Source organism: Ornithodoros turicata, chromosome 1, assembly GCF_037126465.1.
Source record: "Ornithodoros turicata isolate Travis chromosome 1, ASM3712646v1, whole genome shotgun sequence".
NCBI classification, from domain to species: Eukaryota; Metazoa; Arthropoda; class Arachnida; order Ixodida; family Argasidae; genus Ornithodoros; species Ornithodoros turicata.
This window is the reverse complement of record NC_088201.1, coordinates 74,590,782-74,616,378: the sequence shown is the minus strand read 5'-3', so window position 1 is coordinate 74,616,378 and position 25,597 is coordinate 74,590,782. Positions and strand designations below refer to the sequence as shown.

At 46.1% G+C, this 25,597-nt stretch overlaps 1 protein-coding gene and 1 non-coding gene across 2 annotated transcripts; one reads left to right on the top strand and one right to left on the bottom strand.

Moving 5' to 3' along the window:
• Positions 1 to 975: 975 nt before the first annotated feature.
• LOC135400980 (uncharacterized) lies at positions 976 to 25,597 on the bottom strand. The gene is made up of 9 exons (XM_064633046.1): positions 24,865 to 25,597; positions 24,188 to 24,245; positions 24,018 to 24,130; positions 23,893 to 23,967; positions 11,594 to 11,632; positions 11,512 to 11,535; positions 5,902 to 6,111; positions 1,503 to 1,670; positions 976 to 1,249 (listed from the first exon to the last, which is right to left on the bottom strand). Exons 1-9 carry the CDS (start codon positions 25,472 to 25,474, stop codon positions 1,065 to 1,067), a joined length of 1,482 nt encoding a protein of 493 aa, XP_064489116.1. The 5' UTR covers positions 25,475 to 25,597; the 3' UTR covers positions 976 to 1,064.
• Positions 8,908 to 8,980, top strand: Trnav-gac (transfer RNA valine (anticodon GAC)). Its single transcript has one exon. It is a non-coding gene; the product is annotated as a tRNA-Val (tRNA).

Here is a 25,597-nt window from a genome sequence, read left to right as displayed (position 1 = left end):
CCTTTATGTGGGGCCTGGATAGCAAAAGGCTGTAGTCAACGCCGTCCATCACGAGGGCTTGCGTGGACAGGGTCTGGTCCTGGTAGGCTAAGTTGACGGTCGCCCACTCATCCAACTGCCTACAAGTCCCGTCGTAGCTCCGCACTACTATTGGTCTCCCTTTAGATGCTGTCACATATAATCTCCCTTGTATTTACGATGCTTACGGTTGCCCCGCTGTCTAGCGGTGTTTCTATAGGTTTCCCGATCAGAAGCATCGTCACATACACCAAGTTCCGATGGAGTAGGTACACACTCTCGTTTGTGGTCTGCGGGCTATACGTAAAAAATATGCCGAATTGAGAATTAATGCTTTCTGTGTGTTATCAAACAATGTTGTTGTGCACGATAGTGTGCAAAAATATGCGGGTTATTTTTCACTTTTCAGTCCCTTTAGGGGCCCGTGGGACCCAAGGCCTGTCGTGATAATTTAAAGAAGAAATCCTTGAACTCTGACATCGAGACGTGAGGAGGGGGCTGGGGCATGACCCACCCAAGGGTCTGTAACTATTTATCTCGCCTGTCCTGGTTACTTGCATCAAGTTTGTGGTTTTCTTCGTTCCTCAAACTCAAGAAAATGTTGCCTTCATCGATTGTCATATGTAGTTTTATGCCGTTTCCCTTTTGGCGATAGTCGACAATTCGCACCACGCATAGTCTGCCGGACGAACCACTTCGCGAAAGTTCGCAATGCACTGAGAAAATAAAACTTCCAGAAATAAAGTGTAACGAAATAAAGAATGTTAAGTCCGACCCAAACGTTTGTACTTTAGTATGGAATCGCAGGTTTTTCGAAGTTTTTAGAGCCTCTACCGCGGATTCCACGTGACAGTACTTTGTGTGGAAATGGAAAGCAAGTTGTGTAAGGCATGCGGTATGTTACGAAACCCAGCATGCCAGCACTTCTGCACACACACACACCTTTACACAAACACACATCTATACACATCTTTACTAGTAATCTGTTCAGAAGCGTACTGGTCACTATACGCGTTCATTATGTCGTATAGAGGAGGAGACAGCGGCTAGTTGCACATCTGCATGCAGAGTTCGATACTAGAATAAGCATCCGGCTGGCAAATGTCGTCGTTCCACGGCAAGCAAGATTTTTTCTCGACGTCGAAGTAGAATTTGTAAATCTTGTCCCTCCACGTGCAATGTCCAGCATTCACTTCTTCCAGGTTACAGGGGGCGCCCCTCGACGTCAATCCTGAACAACGTAATGGAACATAAAACTTACCATTACCAAACACTTACCATCTTTGCTCCGTTTCAAACATTTGATGCATCAACCAAAAGCGCATTTTGTAAAGGACGCCACCATCTCAATCGATCCAGCTATGTAATATTGGAAGTGTTGCAGCGTAATGCTTATTGCAATGGCCCGTGCAGCACAAGCACTAAGCTTTCTAACCCAACTCCTGCAGCAATTGGTATGACCCAGCGGCGCCATGTGGTCGTACCTTGGCAACTCGTAACGCAGTCGGCCTTGGATCTGTAGCCTCGGATATTCTTAACCAAGCACCGTCCTTCCTCCAGGGGGATGCAACCCTTGTCCTTCGTGTGGACGTAGTTGAAGACGCGGTAGTCCTCCGTGCAGGGACAACTTTCAGGACCAATTTGGCATGGACCTGATAGTAAGAGTCAAATATGCATTCGAATAATCAAACTTCCCGGATTTCTCTGTATCGGTTTCGATTCAGTTGCATGTTCGAAGAAAAGCTCATGTGTCCACTGAAAGAGCTATTAAGTGCAATCAACTGACATTAGTTAAAGGAATACTGAAGGGAAACCCGTTGCCATGAATGCTGCCACTCCAAGTATTCGTGGTACGCCACTGATGCTCATTAACAGCACAATAATTATGCATAATGTAAAAACCCCGAGACTAGGGATAATTATAGACTACAATAATTAGATCACCGAATATTAGAAACGCACAGCCAAAAAAGACGCTTTGGTATCCCTTTTCAACCCGACTGGAAAGCAGCGCTGGCGGTTGGGTCACTCCGTAGGTGAGATATAACATGCTAGTATCATGCATGACGACGAATACACCGCGGGCCCTGTGTACTAGTGGTGTAGAGAAGGAGAAGGAACGCCATAGCGTCTCTTGCGGTCCTGCGGCCGTTCCTTATCTTCCGTCACCGTCGTGTGCCAACCAGCCGGACGAACACGAAATTAACAGCCGGATAGCTGATCCAAAGAGCGCATTGGCGCACTGCTCCGCGACCGATACCGAGTATTATTATTATTATTATTTCATTTGAATATTTTTCGCTGAATGTCCCGATACGTAAAACAATGGTTCAAAGCGGGGGAATAAAATTTAAAAGTGAGCTCGCTTATTTCACAGAGGTGTACCGAACCCGAACGTGAACCGAAAACTGTTATTAATCGTCATTTTTACCCGAATCGGAACTGAACTGAACCAAAATTATTGGCGCCATCTTTGAGCTGAACCGGAACTGAACCGTTAAAAAAAAATCGGTAACGAGCTCAATCAACGTTTCATCAGCCACCCGCATTATCGACTGTAGGGGAAATTTAACTTCTGCTATGTAGAGTATGATGTATGTCAACCACTTTCATATGCATCACTCATAGCCACAGTTGCTTCGCGGCGCTAACACGGAACTTAAATATAAAATTACTTTCATATGCCACATGTTAAGAAATGAGGAAAGTCGTGCGAGAGAAACGTGTATGTCATTAACGCAAGAGACGCTTTGGCGTTCCTTCTCTACACGACTAGTACACACACACTAAATCCTGTGACGGACACGTGCCAGTTAAAAAAGTTCCCTCAGAAAGTGCAGCCGCGGTTATCAAATAGCAAGCCCATAGCGATTCTCATCTACAAATTTCAGCAGGTACAAAGCCGTCACGTTGGTATGAAACGGCTTTGTGCCCGCTGAATAATATGTGTGCCTCCTGAACATTGTACGCGTGTGCTTGTTGAATAATGCGTGTGCCGGCTGAATATGCGTGTCTTCGTTGCAGCGTACTACGTTGCTCCGCGCTCCGCCGGTGAGGAGTTACATGGCACAACGTATTCTCCCGCAGTACGTTCCTTCCCGCTTCCCGCTTACTTGCCCGCTGTCTGCGTTGCAACCTCGCCTTTGAGAATGATGACACCTTGCTTTTTGAGTACAGGTCTATTGTTTGCTTAAGGTAAGGCAACCTAGCTGTGATGCATCGTACGACGCCTGGGTTTTACTCGTGTTTAACAATCGAAGTACATTCTCTTGCAGACGGTGGACGCATTGCAAATGGCGGCAGGAGAGGATCGGCTGCATCGGTGAAGCGACGATGTACATTACAAGCGAGGTTAATTGTATTCTTTCGTTATAGGTGGCCGTGGGACTGTATCGATTGCGAGGAGGTGAGTTACAAAACGGAGTACTATTCCAGCATTCACGTTGGAACAATACCAGCGTGGTATTCACTTCGGTTTCTTTACAGGTTGTTTCCTGTCTCAACGGTCACACATACGCGTGCAAGATTGCAACTGCTTCTCACATCGAATTGGTGTCTGTTGCCTCTTGTTTGGACAATTGGTCCTCGGCCATTTCGTTTGAGGAACTGTCGTGTTCGTCACTAAGGATCTTCATTGAGCTTTGCAGTGCCAGCCTGTTCGAAGTTTCGAGGATTGTGTGTTCGGCGTTTGGAGGACTGCCTGGTGCATCGGATCATCGAATGGGTTGTGTGTCCGTGCAACGTGTGCCCCATATGTGTGTGTTGGGATTAGTGAACCGTGTATGTTTTCCATTCGGCAAACGATGATGTACTGGATACAATTTAAAGGTATGTGCAAGCCAATAAAATTTGGTGTTTCTGGAGCATTTTCTTCCTTGCTTTTTCTTTTTTCAGCGAGTGGTGCAAACGGTACCGAGACGGCCGTACATCAGTGCAGGACGATCCCGGCCGGGGAGGCTCAGAGCCCAGTGTTCCTGAGAACATCCAACTTGTGGAGCGCCTGATCCTCAAGGACCGACGGATAACATGTCTCGAACTGGCTCGAAAGACGGACCTTCCTGTGGGAACGTTCAACACTATCATTCATGAACACCTCCAGTTTCGGAAAGTTAGTGCCCGTTGGGTCCCGAGGCAGCTCTCCGTGTTTGACCGGCAGAGGAGATTGGAAATCTCCCAAGAGCTAAGGTACCGTTTCGACACTGAAGGACAGCCGCTCCTTGATCGGATCATCACGTGCGATGAAACGTGGGTGCACCATGACACTCCTGAGTCCGCGCATCAAAACACAGGAAGCGCCCAGGCTTGCCAGCTCCCGGGCTTGCCATCTCCCGGCTTTTGGAGTATTTTTGCAGCTCCCAAGAAGCTCCGAAGCACCCCGTCTGCGGGTAAGGTCATGGCCACGGTTTTCTGGGACAAGGCTGGAATGGTTCATGTTGATTTTCTGCCCAGTGGTACCACCATCAAAAATGCATATTACTGCCAGGTTCTCAGGGGTGTGCATAAGGCGCTGAAGCAAAACCGGCGGAGCCTCATCACCAAAGGAGTCCTCCTCCTACCGAACAATGCACGCCCGCATACCGCGCATCCGATGACACGCACCTTACAGGAACTTGGCTGGGAGTTGCTGCCACATCCCCCTTGCAGTCCAGACCCAGCCCCCAGCGATTTCCATCTCTTCGGGCCATTGAAGGCGTTCCTTGGGGGCCGCCACTTCAGCTGCGACGATGAGGTCAAGAATGCGGTGCGATCATGGCTGCTACGCGCCGGTAAGGATTTCTAGGCTGCTTCCATCCAAGCCCTCGTGAAACGCTGGGACAAGTGAATTAGTGCAGCTAGAGATTACGTTGAAAAATAAAACTAATTTCTCGCCTGTAAGTTCATTTTAGTTATGCGAAAAATGAAAAGTCTCGGTTTGACTTGAACACCCCTCGTATATTAAGGTGTTGTCACGTTTAATTCAGAAGTTAGGAAGCATGTTTCTTTTTAAAGATGTGGTTGTTTTGGGTCACCTAAACAAAAATAAAGGTATTATTGTTATTACTATTATTGTTATTAACGCCATAATGAAAAATGAAGAAAAATAGGGCGGTTAGTAATCAGTCATTAGCCCAGCGCCGGAGGTGACGTGAGTTTCCCGTACCAATAGGCCTCTATGGCAGGTTCGGACGCCTGTTGCAACCATACTGCCGTTATCAAAGCAGCTTGGAAAAGGGAAAGTAAGAGGTCTCCTCGCTTCGCTATTTTCGGAGACCTAAGCTCGGCCGGCAATTTGCGTGCCTCGAAACGATGGTTTTCGCAATATTTTTCCCAACTATTACCAATGTAGCAGTGAATGTATTTTTCAATAGCGTGGGGTAAATCCAGCAAGTGCTTTCTATTTCCGGAGTGCAGTAGGGAAATTGCGATTTCTCGCGAATTAAATTTGATAAAAGTGCTCAGAAGTCATGGCAAAAAACTCCCCTGAGATAAATAGCGTTGACCCTATAGTGTTCACACAAGTAGATTTTCTAATCAGTTTCTTTTTCCTTTTTTTTTTCAAGGTAGGTGAAACCCCATATAGATATCCAAAACCGATGGGAGAGGCTCATCAAGGCTGCCTGTGGCTTCTGTGTAATTTTACAAGACTGACGAAAACCATGTGAGAGGCGCGTGATGGGGATGTGTAGCGCAGGAATTCGTTTCCTACAGCATGCGCACTAAGCAAGAGGGGGTGGGGGGTCGCTCTTCGCTGCGTAGTATGTAATGTGTGTCCAAGCCATATGAGATAGAAGGACATAGTAGCTTTCGGTCTTTTTGGTCCGTGGCTCTTCCCTGTCTTGCTCCTCCAGACCGAATTATACCATACAGATTTCACACTAACCGAGTTCTCCAAGCCTTTCTTACCTCCCTTCTTGAAACAATGAAGCTCACAGAGCTTCTGCGTGGAGAACCTCGGGCCTCGAGGACCGAGGCATCGTTCGGCAGGCTTCCAGACCGGTTGGCAAGGTCTGCCATTTCCAGGACACACGTACCCGGTGCTGCTGTGCCGACCATTTGATGGGCAGTGCTCAACGGTGGCGTTCATTTCACACTTGGTCGCAACTCCGCCTGAAACTACGGGATGAGTGATTTGTACGAGGTGGAACAATACCGTTGAGATGCCCCGAATGGAGATCAGCATTAACATTTCATTTCATTTATTAAGGGAACCGTGGGGCGTTACATAAGGGGGATATACAACGTAAAACAGTGATGCCATCTGCTCGCAGGCAGCCTGAAACACAAACGCATCATATATGGAGGCAATTTCAACAGGAAGACTGTTCCATTTGGAAATTCCTAATTGTAATGTGCAATGGTCATGCCCATCAGTGCGGCTGTGTTTCGGTTGCAGTATATGTGGGTAGTCAACAAGACTAGACAAAATGGGAGCCGGAACAACATATGGTGAATGACAGTGTCATCAAACATGAACATGAACATCAAAACAAGTATTGAGGTTTTGCGACTGGCAGCTAACAAAGGAATCTGGAAACCGGCCTTTACCTCAATCATACTCACTGAACGATCATATTATGTTCAAGATGAACGTAACCACGTTATTCAGTATGCACTCAAGTTTATCTACAAGGTACTTTTGGTGCGGGTTCCAGATCACCGCGGCCTAGCCTGGTTCGTACTAACGAATTATAGATTAATAATTTTACTTCCGTTGGTGGTATTTCCGGGACAGGTCGCCTGACCTGGATATATCCAAATACTTCAAATGCCGAACTTCCTCGATCACAACTCCTCGTAAAGCGTAATTAAAACCAACGCACATGCTTGTTTAGTTAAGGACATTACTTTTGCTTTCCCTACTTTCACCTCCATTTGCCATGCGGTACACCACTGTTACAAGTAAAAGTAAAAGTAAAGTAAAAGTAAAAATTTGCTGCAAGCTATTGCAACCAGTATAACTACACACTCTTTGATAAATAACTAGACCATCTGCATGCAAGACAACGCATTATAAGAACTGCTTACCATGTTCCACCATTTCGCAAATTGCGTTTTCGATGTTCAAGAGAAATCTAATATCCATGTGATAACGGAAAAATGAAGTTCAAGGGGGCATAATTGCATTTATAAGACGGTTGTGACGTACACGAGCAAAAGTAGTTTTAAAACCTACAAAGATGGCATCAACCCGTAACCCGGTGTCCGTTATTTAACAAAAGAAAGAAGTTCAGAAAGCTGGGTTTCACACGAAACGTTTCTCCTGAAACCACGTTGTCCATGAAATACAACACCATATCTGTTTAGATGGTCGATAATATGAACATAAAAAATATTTTACTACTTACACCGGTTAATGAAATAGGTGTGTAATGGCGTACTTCAAAAGGTTTCAAGACCCTGTGAAGTTTAAAGCACTTTTCTTATGATTATTACATTTGCACCAGCGATGTGAGAGTATTGATTCGTATTAAAGGGGCCCGGTGCTGCTTTTTAAGAATTTTGTGACTACCCATGCTAAATCCCAGTTAATTTTAGAGCATTATTTCTTATCATTATGGCTTTGGAACCAGCGGAACCAGCATAGCACCACTTTTAAATGCACGATACCAACATGTCGGCCACCAGTACGAAAGTGGTAAATGGCGTGCAGCAAATTTTACGTGGTTTACAGCACCCGCAATAGCAATAACAAGGACACGGAAAGGGAGTGCAGGGAGAGAGGGAAAGGGCGTTTCGAAAGTGACAACAAATGGGTTTAATCGCGCTTCGCTGAAATTGTAGCGAGTGAAATATAAAACCTTAAAGCGCAGCCCATCAGTACCAAAGTGGTAAATGGTAGGTACCGAATTTTACATGGTTTGCAGCACCCGGAATAGGTGGGGTGCATTGACGTGCGCCGGTTCACCAGAAAGAGGGAAAAGAAGCAGGCGTATGGGCGAGGTGCGCTGGTGCACCAGAAAGAGGGAAACAGCACGGGTAAAGCTATGATGTGACGTCATATGCACGCCACCTATAGGAATGACAAAGTCACGGAAAGAGAGTGCGGGTGCCCTTTAAAGTGTGCTACTCCCCATGTTGTCACTCTTTCCAAAGTGACAGACAACGAATTTAATCGCGCTTCGCAGCGATCGTAGTGAATGAAATATAAAACCCCAAAGCACAGCACATCACCCCTTAAAAATGCACGATACCGACATGTGGTCCATCAGCACCTTAGTGGTAAATGGTAGGCACGAATTTACGTGGTTTGCATCACCCGCAGTAGCAATAACAGTCACGGAAAAGAAATACGGGGACAATTGAACGTCTGTTACTTCCCTCATTGTAAGTGTCTCGTAAAAGTGGCAACTCATAGATTTAATAACGATGCAAATGATGACTGAACATAAATTTCCGTCGCCGCTTCAGATGAAGCTTGCGTCGCCCCGTCGCATGAATGTGTACGTGAATGAGAAAACATGTGAAAGTGGAATGAGTGAGTGAGGGCCAGTTCTCACCTGGCGACGCCCGACGCGGCGGCGTGAGCAGGCGGCGGAAATAGACGCGCATTTCCGGAGTCGGGAGAGAGGAAACGTCGAGCGAAAAAAACTGCCATGCCGACCTTCTATCACGACGTCGGCGAGAGCTGCCGAGAACGACAGATGGCAACCAATTAGGTGACACAGAAAGGCCACGCCTACTGATTTTTCGTCTGCTTTGGACGACGGAATGCCACTGTGGTGGGAACATGAAAATCGTGCGCGCTGACGGGGTGGCGGAAATGCGCCTCTACTTCCGCCGCCCGCTCACGACGCCGCGTCGGGCGTCGCCAAGTGAGAACTGGCCCTCAGTGAGTGAACGTGTTTGTCCCTTGAAATGACGCAACCTCGGAAATCTTTGGAGAGCCGTTGGGGTGAAGTCGTTGGGAGTGTTAGCTTAGCTCAATTGGTAGAGCGCTGGACTGACAATCCAGAAGATGTGGGTTCGTATCCTACAGCTGGCTAACCTTTTCAGTGACTTCCGTTTTTTGTTTTATTCTTCTTTTCGATTTAATAATGCTCCGCGTTAATCGTTGCAAATGGAGTATGGAACCCTGAAGCGCAGCTCAGCACCCCTTTAAACTGCACTACAACAACGTGTGGGCCACCATCACCAAAGGAGGGTGAGGGGGCCCCCAGGACTGCGTTCGCGCAACTATGCGACGGACACAACATATGCCCTCGCTGGAATCAAAATCCAAAACCCATCATCGACTTCAACTTCAAAATCCATCACCGACCTTAGACTGATCATAGGAATTCAACTTCAAAAACGTGATGGGGCTGAAGTTGAAGTCAGTGTTGTGGGTTTCGAAGTTGATTGAGGGATTATGATGTGATGGGTTCTGAAGTGGAGTTGAATGAGGGGATGTGATGTGATGGGTTCTCAAGTTGAAGTTGAATGAGGGGATGTGATGTGATGGGTTCTCAAGTTGAAGTTGAATGAGGGGGCTGCGATGTCATGGGTTCCGAGTTGAAGTTGAATGAGGGGGCTGCGATGTCATGGGTTCCGAGTTGAAGTTGAATGAAGGGTTGTAATGTGATGGGCTCTGAAGATGAAGTTGAATGATGGGTTATGACGTGATGGTTTGCGATGGTGATGTGATGTGATGGGCTGCGCGGAAATCCAATGAATTTTGAAGAAAATGCCGACCTATGATCTGAGGTCGCCGTTATTCCATTTCACTCCATTACCGCCAGCAATGAGATAGACTACCTCCCCTGTCATGATACTCGCCAGTCATCATCATTCTAATTAAATTGTGTTGTTGTTCATGTATCAGTAATGGTCCGGAAAAAAATTCTCGCGTGTAGCTAAAAATCGCCACATCTCGAAAATGGCGGTCGAAAGCTTAGAACGTTTTGAGGACATACCTGACCCCAATTCGATAAGTGAATACTTCGCTCCTGAGTAGCCACTGACGCCGTTTAGGAGGGTAAGGTAGAAACACTCTTTTCGTAACGTACACACTGAGTACGCCTTTAAACAACATAAAAATCACATACGGCATCGTGCCACGTCACGCGCTGGTCAATAAATTGCGAAAAGCTGACGTATGCTTTTCTGACTTTACCGTACTTGTTTAGGCCTCCAAAACCACTGTTCCACGTGGGTCTCCTAGCTGAACATTTTTAAACAATTTTTAAAGAAAAAGTCGGTGATGATCGAGCGCCAACTTTAGATCCCCTGGCGTGGAAATGTCTCTTTTGCTTACAATGTATGTATACGTACAAAATCGTCAGCCTTCGCGTTTAGAACAAACCAAAACTTCTTGTGGTTAGTCCTCAACACCTCTGGTAAATGAGGACAATGAAACCCTTTTATGTGTCTTGTAAGCGCGGTTTTGTACTCACTGGTGATATTTAAGTACGGATCCAATTTATTTGAATTACTACAGTAAAAAGCTTGACGGTACAGTCTTTTCCGCTAAAAGCTCCAGGTCCGTGGAAAACCAGAGGTTATTCGAATTAGACCGTTAATTTTACTCTAGGAATATGTGAATGCGGGCTTTCAAGCAAAGCATTCCTACAAGACACCCAGTTTTCATTTACAGAGCGCTCATTTAGCTGGTAAGTCAGCAAAATGCCCCTCCAAAATCTGCGTTTCCATCCTCAATGTTTGCCTTCTCGTAATCGAATATATATTTCCAGACTTCACGCCTTCTATTAAAACATCTTGGGCTTCTGTTTATCTCGGGTGTATTTCCCGCGTCACCTGCATGGGTAACTGCCTGGCCCACCTGAATGGGTAGCTATGTGTTTTGCCTTTTCCACAGCAGTGGCTCGACGTGGGCGCATCAATTAAACTAATCAAACATTGTCACCGCTGCTCCGTAAAGTAGCCAGAATAAATATTTCTGCATGTGTTCAACGGGAACTTGACCCTCGTTTTAACTCTCTCAAATCCGCTACGGAAGGCACGATTTTGGGGGCTTGAACCGAGACACCCACTGCCCTAACCCTGGCTACGGCATTGCTAATTGGGAACACACTGAGAGAGGACTTTTGAAAGGGATATCTGGGTTAAAGCAACACCACCTAGGGAGAAAGCCTACTCACTCGTCGACGCGACGTAACAACTAATTGTGTGTGTTTAATGGCCGCGTAGCCAAACACGAACGTGCTTTCAGCAGTCGTAGCCATGGAGACGAACCGCCGTCGTCTGCTAGTAGTGATTGAACGTCCCCGCGTACTAAATGGGGGAAACTCTAAAGTAAAGCTCAAAACGGTCCCATATTTTCCTCAAAAACGTGTTGCACATTTTGTCTACAGATTTAAGTCTGCACTTTCAAAGTTAGGTGAAATCATTTGCGAGTTCTTGAATTCGCAGAACGGACAATCGCAGCAGTGGCAGACGAATTCTGACTTCATATATCCACGTAGCGAAGGAGGGAGAGGAGGCAATAAGCAGGCCTTCTGTACCTAGGTGGCGTTGGTTAAAGAGGGCAGTAGCATATGTGATGCTCTCAACAGTAGGTAAGCACAGCAGACATACCTGTGGCCGCGTTCGTCGTGACAGCTAAGACAAGAGCTCGAATTAGCCATGTGCGTTGTTTAGCACACATGTTGAGACTTACGTGTTTCAGACTCCTCGATGTTGCTTACACCCTGCCGTACTGAAATAGAAGGAGTAAAGTGCGTGATTTCTAGTATAATGGTTGTACACAATGCCCCTACCGGAATCCCAGATGTTACAAAGCTAAATTCGAAACCAAACTGTGCTAAAAACTGTATGAGTTTCCCTCCATGCGCTTGTCGCACCGTACATTCTGAAAGTTCAAATTACGCCATCTCTCTCAGGGTCATTCGAACCTCCGTGCTCTCCTATAATAACTCAAGGCGAAAGTGTCTAGATACGCTCATTTTGCAGTCACTCCAGAAACCTGTAGCGTGGAATGTAGATCATTCTAAGCGTCAGTTTTGCTGCATGCGATCTCAGCTATAGCGTCATTGACTAGCACGAATGACGATTCCATTGAGGGAATCAAAGTGAACGACTCTGCGGTGCGGGCTTCCGCCACAGTTGAACGACACCTGTACTCCGAAGCGTATCTCGTACACTCTTAAACCCGTAGCTTTTATTGTAACTTTTAGAAACATGTAACTTCTATATAGACGTAGATTTCTTATAGGTTACACCACTGTAACGTATATTTAGAGGTTAAAAGCGACCAAGGTCATGTCTTTACAACACGAATAGAAGTTACATCTCGGAAAAAACAAAAACAGCGTGTTGTAACTTATAAATGTACCCTCTACTCCGACACTGTAACTTCTAAGCGAAATCTCCAACGATAATTTCTTTGTTACTTTCTTATCGTTTGTTTTCCTTCTGTTTTTCAGCATAATGCCGCGTTTCAGCCTCCCATTCGAGACGACAGTTGCGAATCTACGCTGTTATTTTTTATCTGTTTCAGGGTCATCTATACGTCGACTACATGTTATCAATGCTGTATGAACACAGATTAGAAGTTCGCAGTCTGGAATACTGATAGTATGTTTCTTTCTAAAGGGTGGAAAACCATTGTCAATGCCGCAACCACCAAGATTTCCGATTTCGCTGCGTAGCCGAGCCTGGTCTAGGTCTATCCACACTGAGAGCGGTTTCCTTAAACGCTTAACGCTCGTCGTCCGTCCGTTAACAAGTGTAATCTGTTTTAATCAGTGGTTTTCCTCGCGTTTATCATGGTATCGTCAGGAACAACGGAGAAGCTAGATGTCGCTAGCAAACAAGGATATTTTCGGTGTTCTCAGGGGAAAGTGTAGTGAGTGCGAAGATTGCAAGGAATATATAACCGAAAACGAACGTCACCACTGCAGCCCTAATTCACACACTTCATACACTGGGTAAGTGTACATTTTGTGCTAGGTACGTGCGTTATTTTGATAGCAAGAGCTCTTAGCGCATGTTTGTTGTGATTATGGCAAGCGTTTTGCGGTCCTGCATATGAACGCCACTTACGCTTGCTACTTTTCTGCTCTTACTTGGTCGCCAAGTCAATGCACCGGCGTGCATTTTACGAGCTGCGGATATATGCATCGAGATATATAATTCGCAGCTTCCTACTGGTTGTATTCTTACGATATTCTAAGACTCAATCGCGGAGTGAACGCCTTCCCGCATTTATGCTGCTTTGTACCTTGTGCTTTGTACGGATTTGAATGGTTCCGTAACTCTCATTGCCCAAACTTTTGTTCCCAGGATCCCACATGCAGGTTCACACACCGTCACCAGCGCAATGCAGTACCTCACAAACTCGTCCCAGAGAGCCTCCAACGCTGATAACGCAGTAATGTAGTGTCTCCTGCGTTACTGTACACTCATATTCCTCAAGGTTGTGTGCGTTTTATGTAATACTGTATTGCCATTTGCGCTCGCCTCTGCAACACGAATGTGGAATAAATTTTTTTCTGCTGCAATTCTCCATTTCGTTGGGTCTGTTCAGCTTAGCAAACATAGGTCGGTTGTTTTGACTCGCTGGCTTCCTCGCACTTTTATGCATTGCTTCTCACGTAGAAGATAGTTCTTTTTTCCACATACATGGTAAAGCGACCATGGTTTCTCCTCACATCAGAATCGCACTTGTGCACAACGTGTCACCTCTCGACAGACTTCTGTTTTTGTAATATACATATGTTCAAGATCTCCTTTTCTGCTGGTTCATTTTGGTACCTTGGTGTGTTCTGTAAATGTCTGTCCATATCCCACGCACAGGGTGTTTGTTTTTATTCGCATCACACCAGCGCTCATTTGACAGGTGGGTTATGTTAATTTTCGCAAATTAACCCAACCGTAGTTACAAACATTTCCGACATTTCCTGACTCATGTGTTTGTAACTATGGATCGATTAATTAGCAAAAATTCACATAACCCACCTGCCAAATGAGCGCTACTCTGTTGCGAATAAAAATGAACATCCTGTATAAAAAGCCGCACGTTGGCGTAACCTTTACGGGCAGGTGCTGGATTGAAGGCCGTAACCTCTAATTAGTGGGTTTCCTTGTAACTTTTACAAAAGGTACTGCTCAGAGGGTACCTGGTAGCTTCTGAAATAGAGGGTAAAATATTGCGATTTTTTACCCTTTACTAAAGGGTACCGAGTTAAGAGTGTACTCTTCTGTGGGATTCGATCGAACACGATGTGTACATAACGAGGCAGCCACGCCAGGATTTTCCAGAACCTCAACCTACTATACTGGGCTTTGATTTTTTATATCATTTACAGCAGTGGTTCCCAAACTGTTGGCCACTATCGCCCGTGCCTGCTATTCTGCGTTACCAGGAAGTGTACACGCGGGGTACGCGACGCTTCCGATGCATCAGACAGCTTCACTTTCAAGCCTGCTTTCCCTTGTGCATCAAGACCAAAATCTACGTCGTGAGGTCCACTCACTCCCACTAAAGGCCACAGCGTCTGTGTCTATCGCGGCATACACGGACGTCCACAGCCCTCACGGTACACTGCTGCTGATGATGACTGAATTTTATTGGCGCAAGGACGGTACAGTGCGCCGTGGAGACTTCTCGAATTAGGGCGGACGCCAAAAAACCTAAGAAAACCGATTCGCGTCCGTTGGCGGTGAGCGAAGCCTGCAGTTTTGCAACATGCCGTTGTGCAAGACTTTTGGGCCCAGAGGACTCGCTCTGAACGTTGCTCCATTAAAACGTCAGTGTATCGTTGTGCCCAACGTTCATGCGCTGAGATCAGAAGACGTCCGGCGTCGCTACGCGGGAAACCGGGGGGATAATAGACACGGTTTTCACGGTTGGGTCATCCGGTCACGCGGACAAGCTGCCGTTGGAAAGCCTATCTAACTAACGGTACAGCAAATCACCCTAAACTGTCCAAAACTTTTAATGAGATGTTTTCGGAAAAATGCGAGACAGCAGAATTTGAACAAGTTATTATTCACATCCACCCTCTTCTAAATTTCCTGAAACACACTTTGAGATATCCATATTCGCAATTCATATTCAAAAATTTTGCTATCCAAATGAGCCGAAAGCGCGACCACGCTCTTCTTGAGTGCAAAAGGAGCGACGGTCCTTCGCGTCGGATGGCCACGTGTTTTGTATACCGATGGATCTCATTGGAGGAGGCGCTGATCTGATCATGTCGTTTGTATGCTCCACAAGTGGGTGGTTCTGGTTTCGGCACTGCTGCATAAAAAAACGACCTTCTCGTATGTACTCGTTACAGGACTTCTAAAACAACCGCTGTATTCAAATATTGTTTGCCAGTTCCGTTGTCTCATATTTTGACGATAACATGTAGTTAATAAGCTAATTAATGAACTTTCAGCAATTACTCGTCCAGTAGATGGATACGCTTTCAGGCAAGATGTCCGCTCTGCCGCTCTTGTGCCGTATTCGTCCGTTGTGTTTATCAGTCCCAGAATTGTTACTTTCCATGCACATGGCAGCGCTGTTTGTTAGGGCATCACTCGTTTCAGCGCTATCGACAATACGAACCCGACATTACCGTCCACACTTGGCGCTCTCATACATGTTCTCTTCCGTCCCGTTCATTTGGCCGAACGCGAATTGCTTGGTGGACCAAATGTTTTGCCTCCCCTCCCACATTCCAGGCACGGCCTCGAATCCATCGTTCTCGTGTTTTCTCGGAGCAAAATTTCTACTTCTAGCTTCCCAAGCAACACGCAAACATTGGTCCAATATTGAACCCATATGGGCTGCCAAGATAACCAATATTGGCCCAATATGGGCTCCCAATATGGGGAATGCAACCAGGCTCCACATTGGACCAATATGGACTGCTCTATTCGCAAGCCCATATTGCGTGATTTCCGCCCATTTCCATGATAATGTCAACTGGGACTTCGTGTAATAATAAAGCATTATCCGGTATAATATCCACCACTGATATTACTTCTCTCTTCTTTTTGCTTTTTCATTTCTGCAGAACTTAGTGATCCACGTCGCATAGCGTTATACAAAACACTACATCGCCATAAAAACGAAGAACAGGTGCCACCCGTCTTGCTGAAGGACCCAGGCAGTCCTATGGAACTGCCATTGCCAAACACAGGGGTGGCATCCAATGTATTGCTCCGTAGACGAAAGCGTGCTGGGCGAACGCAATGCATCCTGGACAGGTCCTGGTCGCACGTCACAGCAAACGTCAAGGCGCACGTGACCTTAAAGATGGCGGCGCCCGTGATCGGCGGCCGAACCGTTTGTAAACAATGCGGTTGTTGTCTCTGCGCGACGTTTTGGATGTCTTTCGATCACGGTAATTATTTTTATCCGATAATCTCGCAGTAAAACGCGCAGTTTTGCACATAACGCCTCGTATTGTTGACGACTTCCAAAGATGTGATGACGACCGCGCGTTAAGACTAAGCCGATGCGATGTACTTAAACTAAGGCGGAAGAAGCACCGCATAATTTACGCTGGCAAAATATGTCCATCTCTTGGCGTTATGACGACGGCAATATGTCGGTTTGTGGCAAAACGACATGTAAACAAAGTCACATGACCTCAAAATGACGTTTTCTATGACTGCGACCAGGGCAAGATGGCAGTTTTGCCAAAAGCACCCGCTTGAGCGTAGTTACAACAATGGCGGGTTTGTGTCAACCTGTGATCCCACAGGAGCCTTCGTTCGGATCGCGATAGTATATGAAGCAAAAATTTCCAACCCGCTCCTAGAGTACAAAGAAGCGAAGCACTTTCGTGACGGTAACGGGCATACGACTCAGCAACTCACACTGCCTGCAGTAACTTGAAAGCACCTAGCATTGGAGAAGAGAGATCCCTTCCTATCAAACATCGTGTTTTTTACTTGACCTGCCGCAATTCCGAAGAACCAGCGACATTTTAGCCAGAATGAAACGTTCGATCCGAGTGTCGCGCGCATGCGCGTTAGTTGTAGGACGCGTGATTTCGCTCAAACGATCACGCTCTTAGTCAGTTCGACCGATTCGTATTGGGATCGCGAAGCAAGATGGCGGCTGTTTACAGCAAGAAGAAAGTTGAGTTGTTGATTTCCAGTGCATGTTACAGATGGATTACCACGGATGTTGACTGTTTCGAACAATGTGTATTATCTGCGGGAAGTTGTTGGATGTAACGACGTATTGAATTGGGCATTTCACACGCTTCAACGTCCAATCTTGCCGTGCTGCTTTTGCATTTGTACAACACGGGTACATACCATTTTCTCCATTTTCAGTCCATATACGAATCACTGCAGTCTTGGGAAGTAACGTAGTTACAAGTAACTAGTTGCAGTAACTAGTTACAAAAAATGTAACTTGTAACTGTAATTAGTTACTTTTCTCAACAACTAGATACTTTATTTTGAAATTCTATATTTTCACGATAATTTTACCCACTTCGCATTTCTTTCGCAACGCCATTGGCCTCAGCGGCGGTTATGCTATGGTCGGTTACTCGACAAAAGCAAATTGTGCATGTGGGGCAAACCAGAATGTTCCAAAGCGACGAAAAAGAAAAGAAATAGAAGCAACGACGCACAGCACACACACAACGAATCTCTGTTGATGCAGCTACCCGCCGAAGCACACAAAACTAGGCACGTGTCTTGTGCTCCTCCTCCTTGGGTGTTTGACCTCGATAGGAGGCTCATGAAGGGGTGCGAGGGAAGTGCGCTAGCACTGATCTCTATGTATAAAGGCTGGATCGCGCATAGGAGAGGGGCTCGTGGGAGAGAGGTCCGGCAACCGGCCGCCATGTTGGAGGGCCCAATGGCGCCGGCTGCTCCCATAGGAAACAATGGGAAGTGATTCGATTTGGAGCATTTGTTACTCTTTAAACGCACCTCATTGTTGATTAGCACGCACCTTTCTTATGAATCAGTGTGCTGGTGTATTCCTATCGTGCTCCGGCGGTGTGTCTGTAGTTTTCATGGTAGTTACGTTCTTTTTCTTCTCCGCTTCCTGTACTCCGAATATGGTGTCGTTAGTTACGTGCACGGGAAGCATAAAAATAGAGGAATTTGGTGTATGACAACCTATAAATTTAATTTCTTTTGCTAAGAAAGGGTTTGCACTGTTTATTATTGTAAGGTAGTTTCGTTTGTGTGTGGTTTTCGTTTGCTATTGTGTGGTTCGTTAGGCGCTGTATATGGTTCTCGTTTGGCCTTTTCCATAATCCATTGGCATTCGTATTCTGTTCTACGAGTGTGTTGCAGTTGTTCAGCTGTCGGCGCAGTTCGTTACTGAAATTCAAAGCGCTGTGCACGAGGAGCGCATGACGTAACAAGTGCTGCAAGAGTGATTGCACTTGCGAGGTTAGCGCCGCAGTTTACCTCCACCCTACCTCACAAACGGCTTGTTTAAAGTGATACCCAGTAAAATTGGATAAAATTGCACAGTAACATCACTGCGAACATGACATGTAGAATTTATAAATTAATATTGCAACACTCGACTTCTACGGCCATTAGTCATTGTCATTGATTGTTGAATACTATGATTCTTGAGAGCTTCTTTCGTAGTCGTGGTCTGTCATTCACGTTCACTGTGTGCTCCTTTGCAAGATGGTGAAGTCGAATCTTGCCATAGCAGTTAGCTATAATCTTTATGAGGCGAGTGACGTGGTTTTCTTCTGGAGAGCACTCGAACATGTGCTCATAGAGGGTAGGGAAAACGTCGTGCCTCGGTGATGTGGACAAGATGTCCTGTGAAACAGCTCTCGTGAGAAGCTGCCCGATCTGAATGCTAGACGGTAAATTCCCCTCCGAAATGTGGAGCATTCGTCGAACTAGTTTTTCTGTCACCTTTTGCGTATGGCAACGACGCTTTGGGATGGCTTGACAAGCCCACCACGCGATTTCCGGTGGAGTAGGGCACTGCTTGAAGAACTGTCTGTCAGGGCATCAATGCAGTCAGCGCAGGAGATTCTCCTTGTTACTGACTTCACTGCAATGTACCCGACGACATCCTCAACAAAGGCAGAGAGTTGCCCAGCGTCTGGTGCTTCTGCATAGTCGTGGTCTCCACCTTCTCTTGTATAGGTGCCAAAATATCGAGAGGCTTGAATATCAAGCTCATCAAGGGAGGTGGCTTCTGATGGTGCTGCAGTTGTCACTGTAAGTATATGTGTGCTGTCTTGAGCTGTATAATTGCCTCCTGCTGATGGCTCTATTTGGTGGTGTACGAGCAGTCTTTTGTATCCAGCCATGAAGTGTCCTGCAGTAGGATTATTGCTCCACCCACCTCTGCCTCTTAGTGCACAGAAGAAAAGATCAAGGTGACCTTGTGAAATCTTGTAGGTAAGCATGTAATTCAAGTGTGGATTTTCGCCAGAGAAAAGGCAAGTGCAGAGACTTTGAAGGCTTCTCATGTTGATCAGGAATCCAAGGAATCCTGTTTTTCTTGCAGATTCTAGAATTGGCTCCCCAAATCCATCTTTTAGAGCGGTTATATAACCATCGATGTCATTAAAGAATGACATCCAAAGGTGGCGGGTTGCGTATCGGATTGGTGCCTTGAAGTTCTTTGCCAGAGGATTGCGAGAGTTCAGGATGTCGAAGAGACGGTCGAACCTTCTGAGGAAGTTCACTGTAGCTTCGCACCCTTGAAAGCTTGCAATGTTAGGTCTTGATCACAGAATTCCAGCGCATCTGCGATGCTTGCACTGAGTGTCTGGGCAGCCAAGTTGACTTTCATCTTTTGGCTGCTCCAATCAATGTGTGCAGCCCTGAATTTGTTGCCTGCCCGCAACCCTTCTGTCTTTTGGAGCTCCTGAAGGCGTACAATGAAGCTCCACTTTATCTGCCCTCCATTGCTATCTTGGGGGACTTGCATGGTCCCAAAGGCATTGCGCATAAGCTTGAGCATGTGGCAGGCATCAAGTATGATGTGAACCCTCCAAGGAGAATCTGACGGGTGTGGAAACCACGGCCTGAGGGAGGGGGCTCGAATGTCTGTACCAAGCTCTCGAAACATTGTGAGATTCGAGCCCAAACCATCACTCACGACAGCTGCTACTAGAATGCCAGTTTCATGTAGTTTCTGTAGACAGAGAGCTAAGAGATTTGCCTTCTCTTGTCCACTCAAACTGTTGATAAGGAAGTATGCGCACGGCATCTTCCAACTGCTCTCCATGGCTACCACAAGGAAAACAAGAGCCTGCGTAGCTGGCTCTTGGCTATCATCAACATGGCCGGTACCAAGGTTAACAAAACCTTGAAACGATTCTCCTGCGAACTGGATGTGTTTCTTTATGCTCATTTCATCAAGCATCAGGGAACAAACAACACGTTTCGACAACTTTTGTTGTTCCCCGACTAGAACCTTGAGTGCATCAAAGGCTTCCTGTGTAAAACCTGGTTCGCCGTGTATAGAGCTGTAACACGACCTAAGTGTCGCCTGGAGTGGAAGCGAAAGGTTAAATGTCTTTCTGACGTACTCGTATGCCTTTGCTGAATAAATCTGGAGAGTGAGCACAAAGCTACGCAGTGACTGGGGATACTGCTCTCTGCTTACTTTTCCAGCTTTGCTCTGTAGGGTGCGCAGTACTAAATCTAGCTGCACATCAGACAAGGTGCCACGAAGCATATCAGTGCATTGACTTGATACGAAAGATTTCTTCTCGAGATCTTCTATAACACTCTCCGCAGTGAGTACCTTTTTCATCAGTCTTCGGGGTATTTAAAGGGTTAGGTGTGACGTGTTTAAATCGTGACCCTTTAAATACCATGCCAATGATGAGGACGGTGCCCAGACGAAGAACAGTCTCTGTTCGAAATATCAGCGGCTTCTGTCCTGAGGCAACTCCCTTCCTGCTCTACCTCTATGTTATGTCTGGTTGGAGGTGGTTTTCTTGGTTGTACCCTCTGTGATGGAAAGATTAATTATTTTTAGAAGCTGCTGTTCATGTGGGATAAATGACAACATTTGTTAAATTCAGCATTTATTTCCACATTTGTTGCACATGCCAGGGACCGAGGTCATGATAGAGGTCAGTGGGCACTGCAGTGAAAACCTAGAAATTATTATTTTCCTTCATTATTATTTATTTATTTATTTTTGCATTGCATGAGAAATACCTAACGAGCTAGTATGTATTGGTTCCTACAAGCTCGAATATTACGCCACAGGACCCTGACCTTATACTAAGACTGTCTTGAATAATCATATCAGGGACATGACTCTGCATTTGTAGGTAGTGAATGTAAAATTACATTGCGAAGAACCATAAAAGCAAAAAATAGTAGTGTCAGTTCAGTTCAGCAAGTGCAATGTGAGTTCGCAAAAAAAAAAAAAAAGTCTTACAAGTCTCCTTGACTTTGCACCCAGAGCACAGTGCACAAATTCAGAGCTGTTGTGATCACCACCAGCTAAAATTGAGAAGTTGTGGAACCTCAATATAACAGAATTTTGTTAGCAAGCTACTTCTTGCATTGTCATGAGCCTTAAAGATGATGACAGAAAGCCTAGCAGGGAATGTAAATTATTTTTTACCATAAATTTTGTCGCATAAGTTTTGTTGCGTCATGTAGGTTGACTGATGTTTCACTTCTGAAGACTTGTACTGAGCTTGTTGGATCAACTAACACATTCAGAACTGCTGCGCATTACACAGGTACCCCACATCTCCACAGGTTCCCAAGCAAATTCTAATGTGTTACTATTGTGTTTACTTTCAGGAGTTGCTGTGGAAAGTCAAACTTTGTAGGCACAGCATCACTCTTGAGTCGCGCAGTGTGCCCTGTACGATCGAAACAGGCCTCCTCAAAGTGTCTGCTGCAGAGCACCGAAGATTTAGATGGGGCCCAATTTTTGCGATGCATCTTCTGCACCCACTTCTTCAGCACGGCTGGGTGACTGTGAGGAAACCTGTATAGCACAAGCACATTGTGTAGAAAATACATAAATAGAGCAGCCAAACATAATTTCTTAGTACCTAACGGCACCAGCGAAGTAGCAGTGCGAGTAAGCGCGAGTGTCACATACATGCGATACGAATAAACACTGTTTTCCCTCAAAATAAATAGCTTACCTGTGAAAAGTTAACCCCTTTCGTCTGTCCGTGCGTGAAGTGCACTGAAAACTGCAACAAGCTGGCATGGCATGCCCTCTAATTTAAAGGAAACAAAAAAATCGCGGGCAGCCGCGCTTAACTAAATGCAGACGGCAGTACGTGTTGGGCCCACCAATATGGCGGCCGGTGACCACGCTCTGGCGCACCCTATGCGCGATCCAGCCATATACTATAGAGATCAGTGTGCGCTAGGTTATGCGCGGTACTCTCGCACGTACGGTACGGTAGAAGTAATAGGCACGTTAAGGGCCTGTAAAAAAATGTGTTACAAAGAGTCACTTGATGACATTTCGAAGTGGCCAGTGTACCGACGGGCAACATGAAAGATGCCCCGAAGGTTCCTTGGCCAATGTATGAGGGTACATTTGATTTGGTGTGCTCTACGGACGTCAACGTCAAAGTTCGTTGTAAGACGTGCAAGAAAACTTATTCATGCAGCAAGGCATCTACAGCAACTTGAAGAAGCACCTGGAAGTAAGCTACTTTGTATTGTGAGCATTTTGCCGGCATTAGGAGGTTACCAAACGGTTTTTCAGAGGAAGCATCCTGGTCTGCACAGTGTTGCACAGCAGAAGCGTAAAGCTCCGAATGGCGAAAGGCAACCAAGCACTGAGGCTCAACAGAAGAAATTGGTGTAACTGGTAGCCACGTCGTCTACAGTATCGCAGAGACAAATCGACCGGGCTATTTTAAATTTTGTTGTGGGGAGCATGCAGTGCTTTTTCGTTGTGGAGAACGAGCAGTTTAGACGCATGACTGAGGTACTCCAGCCTGCAAGAACAGTAATAGGGCGAAAAGCTCTTGTTGACCTGATCAACAGTGCTTACGACGACATGAAGCAATCACTTGTTGAGAGGTTATTGAAGGTTTCTGCCGTCTGCTGCACATCCGACTGCTGAACTGGTATTCGACTTCGAACAGGTATTCGAATATGCTGAACGTGCAGGAAGCAGGCTAGTGTTGAAACAGCGTGCTTTCAATTTTAACAGGAGCTTCATCCGTGCCACCGCACACTGGATAGACGAAAGCTCGTTGGAGAGAAGATCAGCGGTGATAGCGTGCCGCAAAATGTAAACTTCGAACACCATCTGCTGCTCAAATGTAATATGTATAAATAGCATAACTTCAATGTATGCAATAAAGCCTGTTGATCTCATCTTTGCTTGGAAAATTTCTAAAGTAACTGTAACTAGTAGCTGTAACTGTAACTAGTTACAATTTTCACAGGGTAACTGTAACTGTAACTTAGTTACCTTTTTGTTCGAGTAACTGTAATTTAGTTACTTTTGAAAGTAATTTTTCAAAAGACTGAATCAGTGTACACGAGCAATATGGGGAAAATCCTGGCAAAACGGGTCCCGTATTAAACCCGTATCGCCAACAACCAGCCAATATAGGTCCAATATTGTGTGCTGCTTGGGTTAGCAAATGGAATTCGCCGTTAGTGTCGCATTTCCTTGGAGTAATGCCCACTGGACTCAGGAACTTTGTTTTACATTTCACACGGTTAGATAGCCGAGAGTTCGTCATTTTACGGCACGAGACAAATATGATCGTAAGTGGCGCCACAGTGATCGGTCCGTTGGTGAATTTTGCCCACCTTCGCGCTCCTGAACGTAGGCTGAAATATCAGCAAGCCTTATTCACGTCCTTGCCGAAGCCACAGTTTTTGCAGCTTCTACCCTGCCAACAAGCTACTCCTATCATGCGTCAGGTTCGAACGCGGAACGCCGTAACCAATATGAGGACACACTACCAACCAATCCACCGAAGTGCCCCGTACTACATTTTAAGTGGAAAACGCCACTGAAGCCCGAAGTACATGTTAGAATGTGTTTACCCTGCGGTGGCACGTAACGTGATGCGGTAGGAGTCGTCGCGTCCTCTGTGTATGTAATCCACTTTCCAGCAGGTCCTGCACAGACATCTTCGTCAAGATGGCTCTACTGATGGGTTTTGACTCACCGGTAAGTAGGTAGATGGCTAGGGCGATAGTGAGCATGCTCACGAGCAGTAAGAGACATATGCAGCATCGCTTCAAATACCAGCCATGATTTCCCGAAGATGAGGAGTAAATTCTGGGGAGTAAAAGTAAATTCATCCGGCTCTGTTACAGGCGTCATTCGTGCACTCACGACGACCGAGGTTCTTCGAGCTTCCAAATATTGTCCATGTAGTTGACGATTTTCACCGCTGAAATCATGAGAGAAGTTGCTCATTGCCTTCGGATACACTACGGCAACAACACTTCGCAGATAGATGACTGGACTACTAAGCGCGTGAACGGTTCCCCCTTCCATGACACCTCCCGGGGCACTAGATCTAAACCGACATTGGGCATTACCCAGAGCGCCGCCGCCGACACCCCCCACTACTGCCGCTGGTAGAAGTGCCGTTGCCGCAGTTGGGCCCTGCCTGAGAATGAACGTATCAGTGAAACATAAAAGTCGAGCATTTTACCGAGTAACCACTGAGTGACCAAAAGTATTCGTAGTCGATGAAATTATACAACCAGTGTTACTAATAAACCAGTCACTTCAGGGATAATACCTGCGACACCTCCGTCACCATGAGACAGCGTTGCTCTGACCGTTTTGTATATTCAACTATCTCCTCTTGCTTGCAGTTCAACATAAGGTGCCCCTTGGACCGTAGTGTTAATGCGCTAGCAACAGACCGTCATATTATGCGGAAATTAACTGTAATAAATTGATCTGTAGTGTGTTGTAGCATTTGGCCTGACGTTAATGGGGGAAGCGTAGGGAACTTCCTCTCAATGTCTACCACCATCAAACAACAGGAGTGAGCTCACCAGCAACTAATTTGTTGGATCCCCGTCTCGCTTGCTGGGGCGCGCTCACGTACTGTTGTGGATCGACGTGCAAAGCGGATGGCCTTCTTGGTTGCAGAGCTGCCTCTACTTGAGCCATAGATGGCCTTCTGGAAGCTTCTACCTGAGCCATGGATGGCCTTCTGGGTAGTTCTAGTTGAGGTTTGGGTGATCTTCTGGAAGCATCTACTTGAGCCATGGACGGCCTTCTGGGTAGTTCTAGTTGAAGCTTGGGGGATCTTCTTAAAGCTCCTACTTGAGCCATGGATGGCTTTCTGGGTAGTTCGAGTTGAGGCTTGGGTGTTCTTCTGGAAGCTCCTACTTGAGCCATGGATGGCCTTCTAGGTAGTTCTAGTTGAGGCTTGGGAGATCTTCTGGAAGCATCTACTTGAGTCATGGACGGCCTTCTGGGTAGTTCTAGTTGAGGCTTGGGTGATCTTCTGGAAGCTCCTACTTGAGCCAATGATGGCTTTCTGGGTAGTTCTAGTTGAGGATTGGGTGATCTTCGGGAAGCTTCTACTTGAGCCTTGGATGATCTTCTGGTAGCTTCTACTTCAGGCATTGATTCCCTTCGTTCGCTACGCGTAGCCATTTCTTTATCTCAAAAACTCCTTTGAATGGCCCACGTCTAGTTGAAGCTTGAAGTGAACGGACGCACGTGAGCTTCTTCCTCCTCTTCTTCGTCCGTGAGCCACTAAGGGAGATCGGCCAGGAT

Coding starts and splice junctions, on each gene's coding strand:
- LOC135400980 (XM_064633046.1), bottom strand. CDS start 25,474: ATGGCTACGCGTAGCGAACGAAGGGAATCAATGCCTGAAGTAGAAGCT. Junction 1,671..5,901: donor TCATTGTTTCAAGAAGGGAG/GTAAGAAAGGCT, acceptor TCTTACTATCAG/GTCCATGCCAAATTGGTCCT. Junction 1,250..1,502: donor CTGCGTTACGAGTTGCCAAG/GTACGACCACAT, acceptor TACGTTGTTCAG/GATTGACGTCGAGGGGCGCC.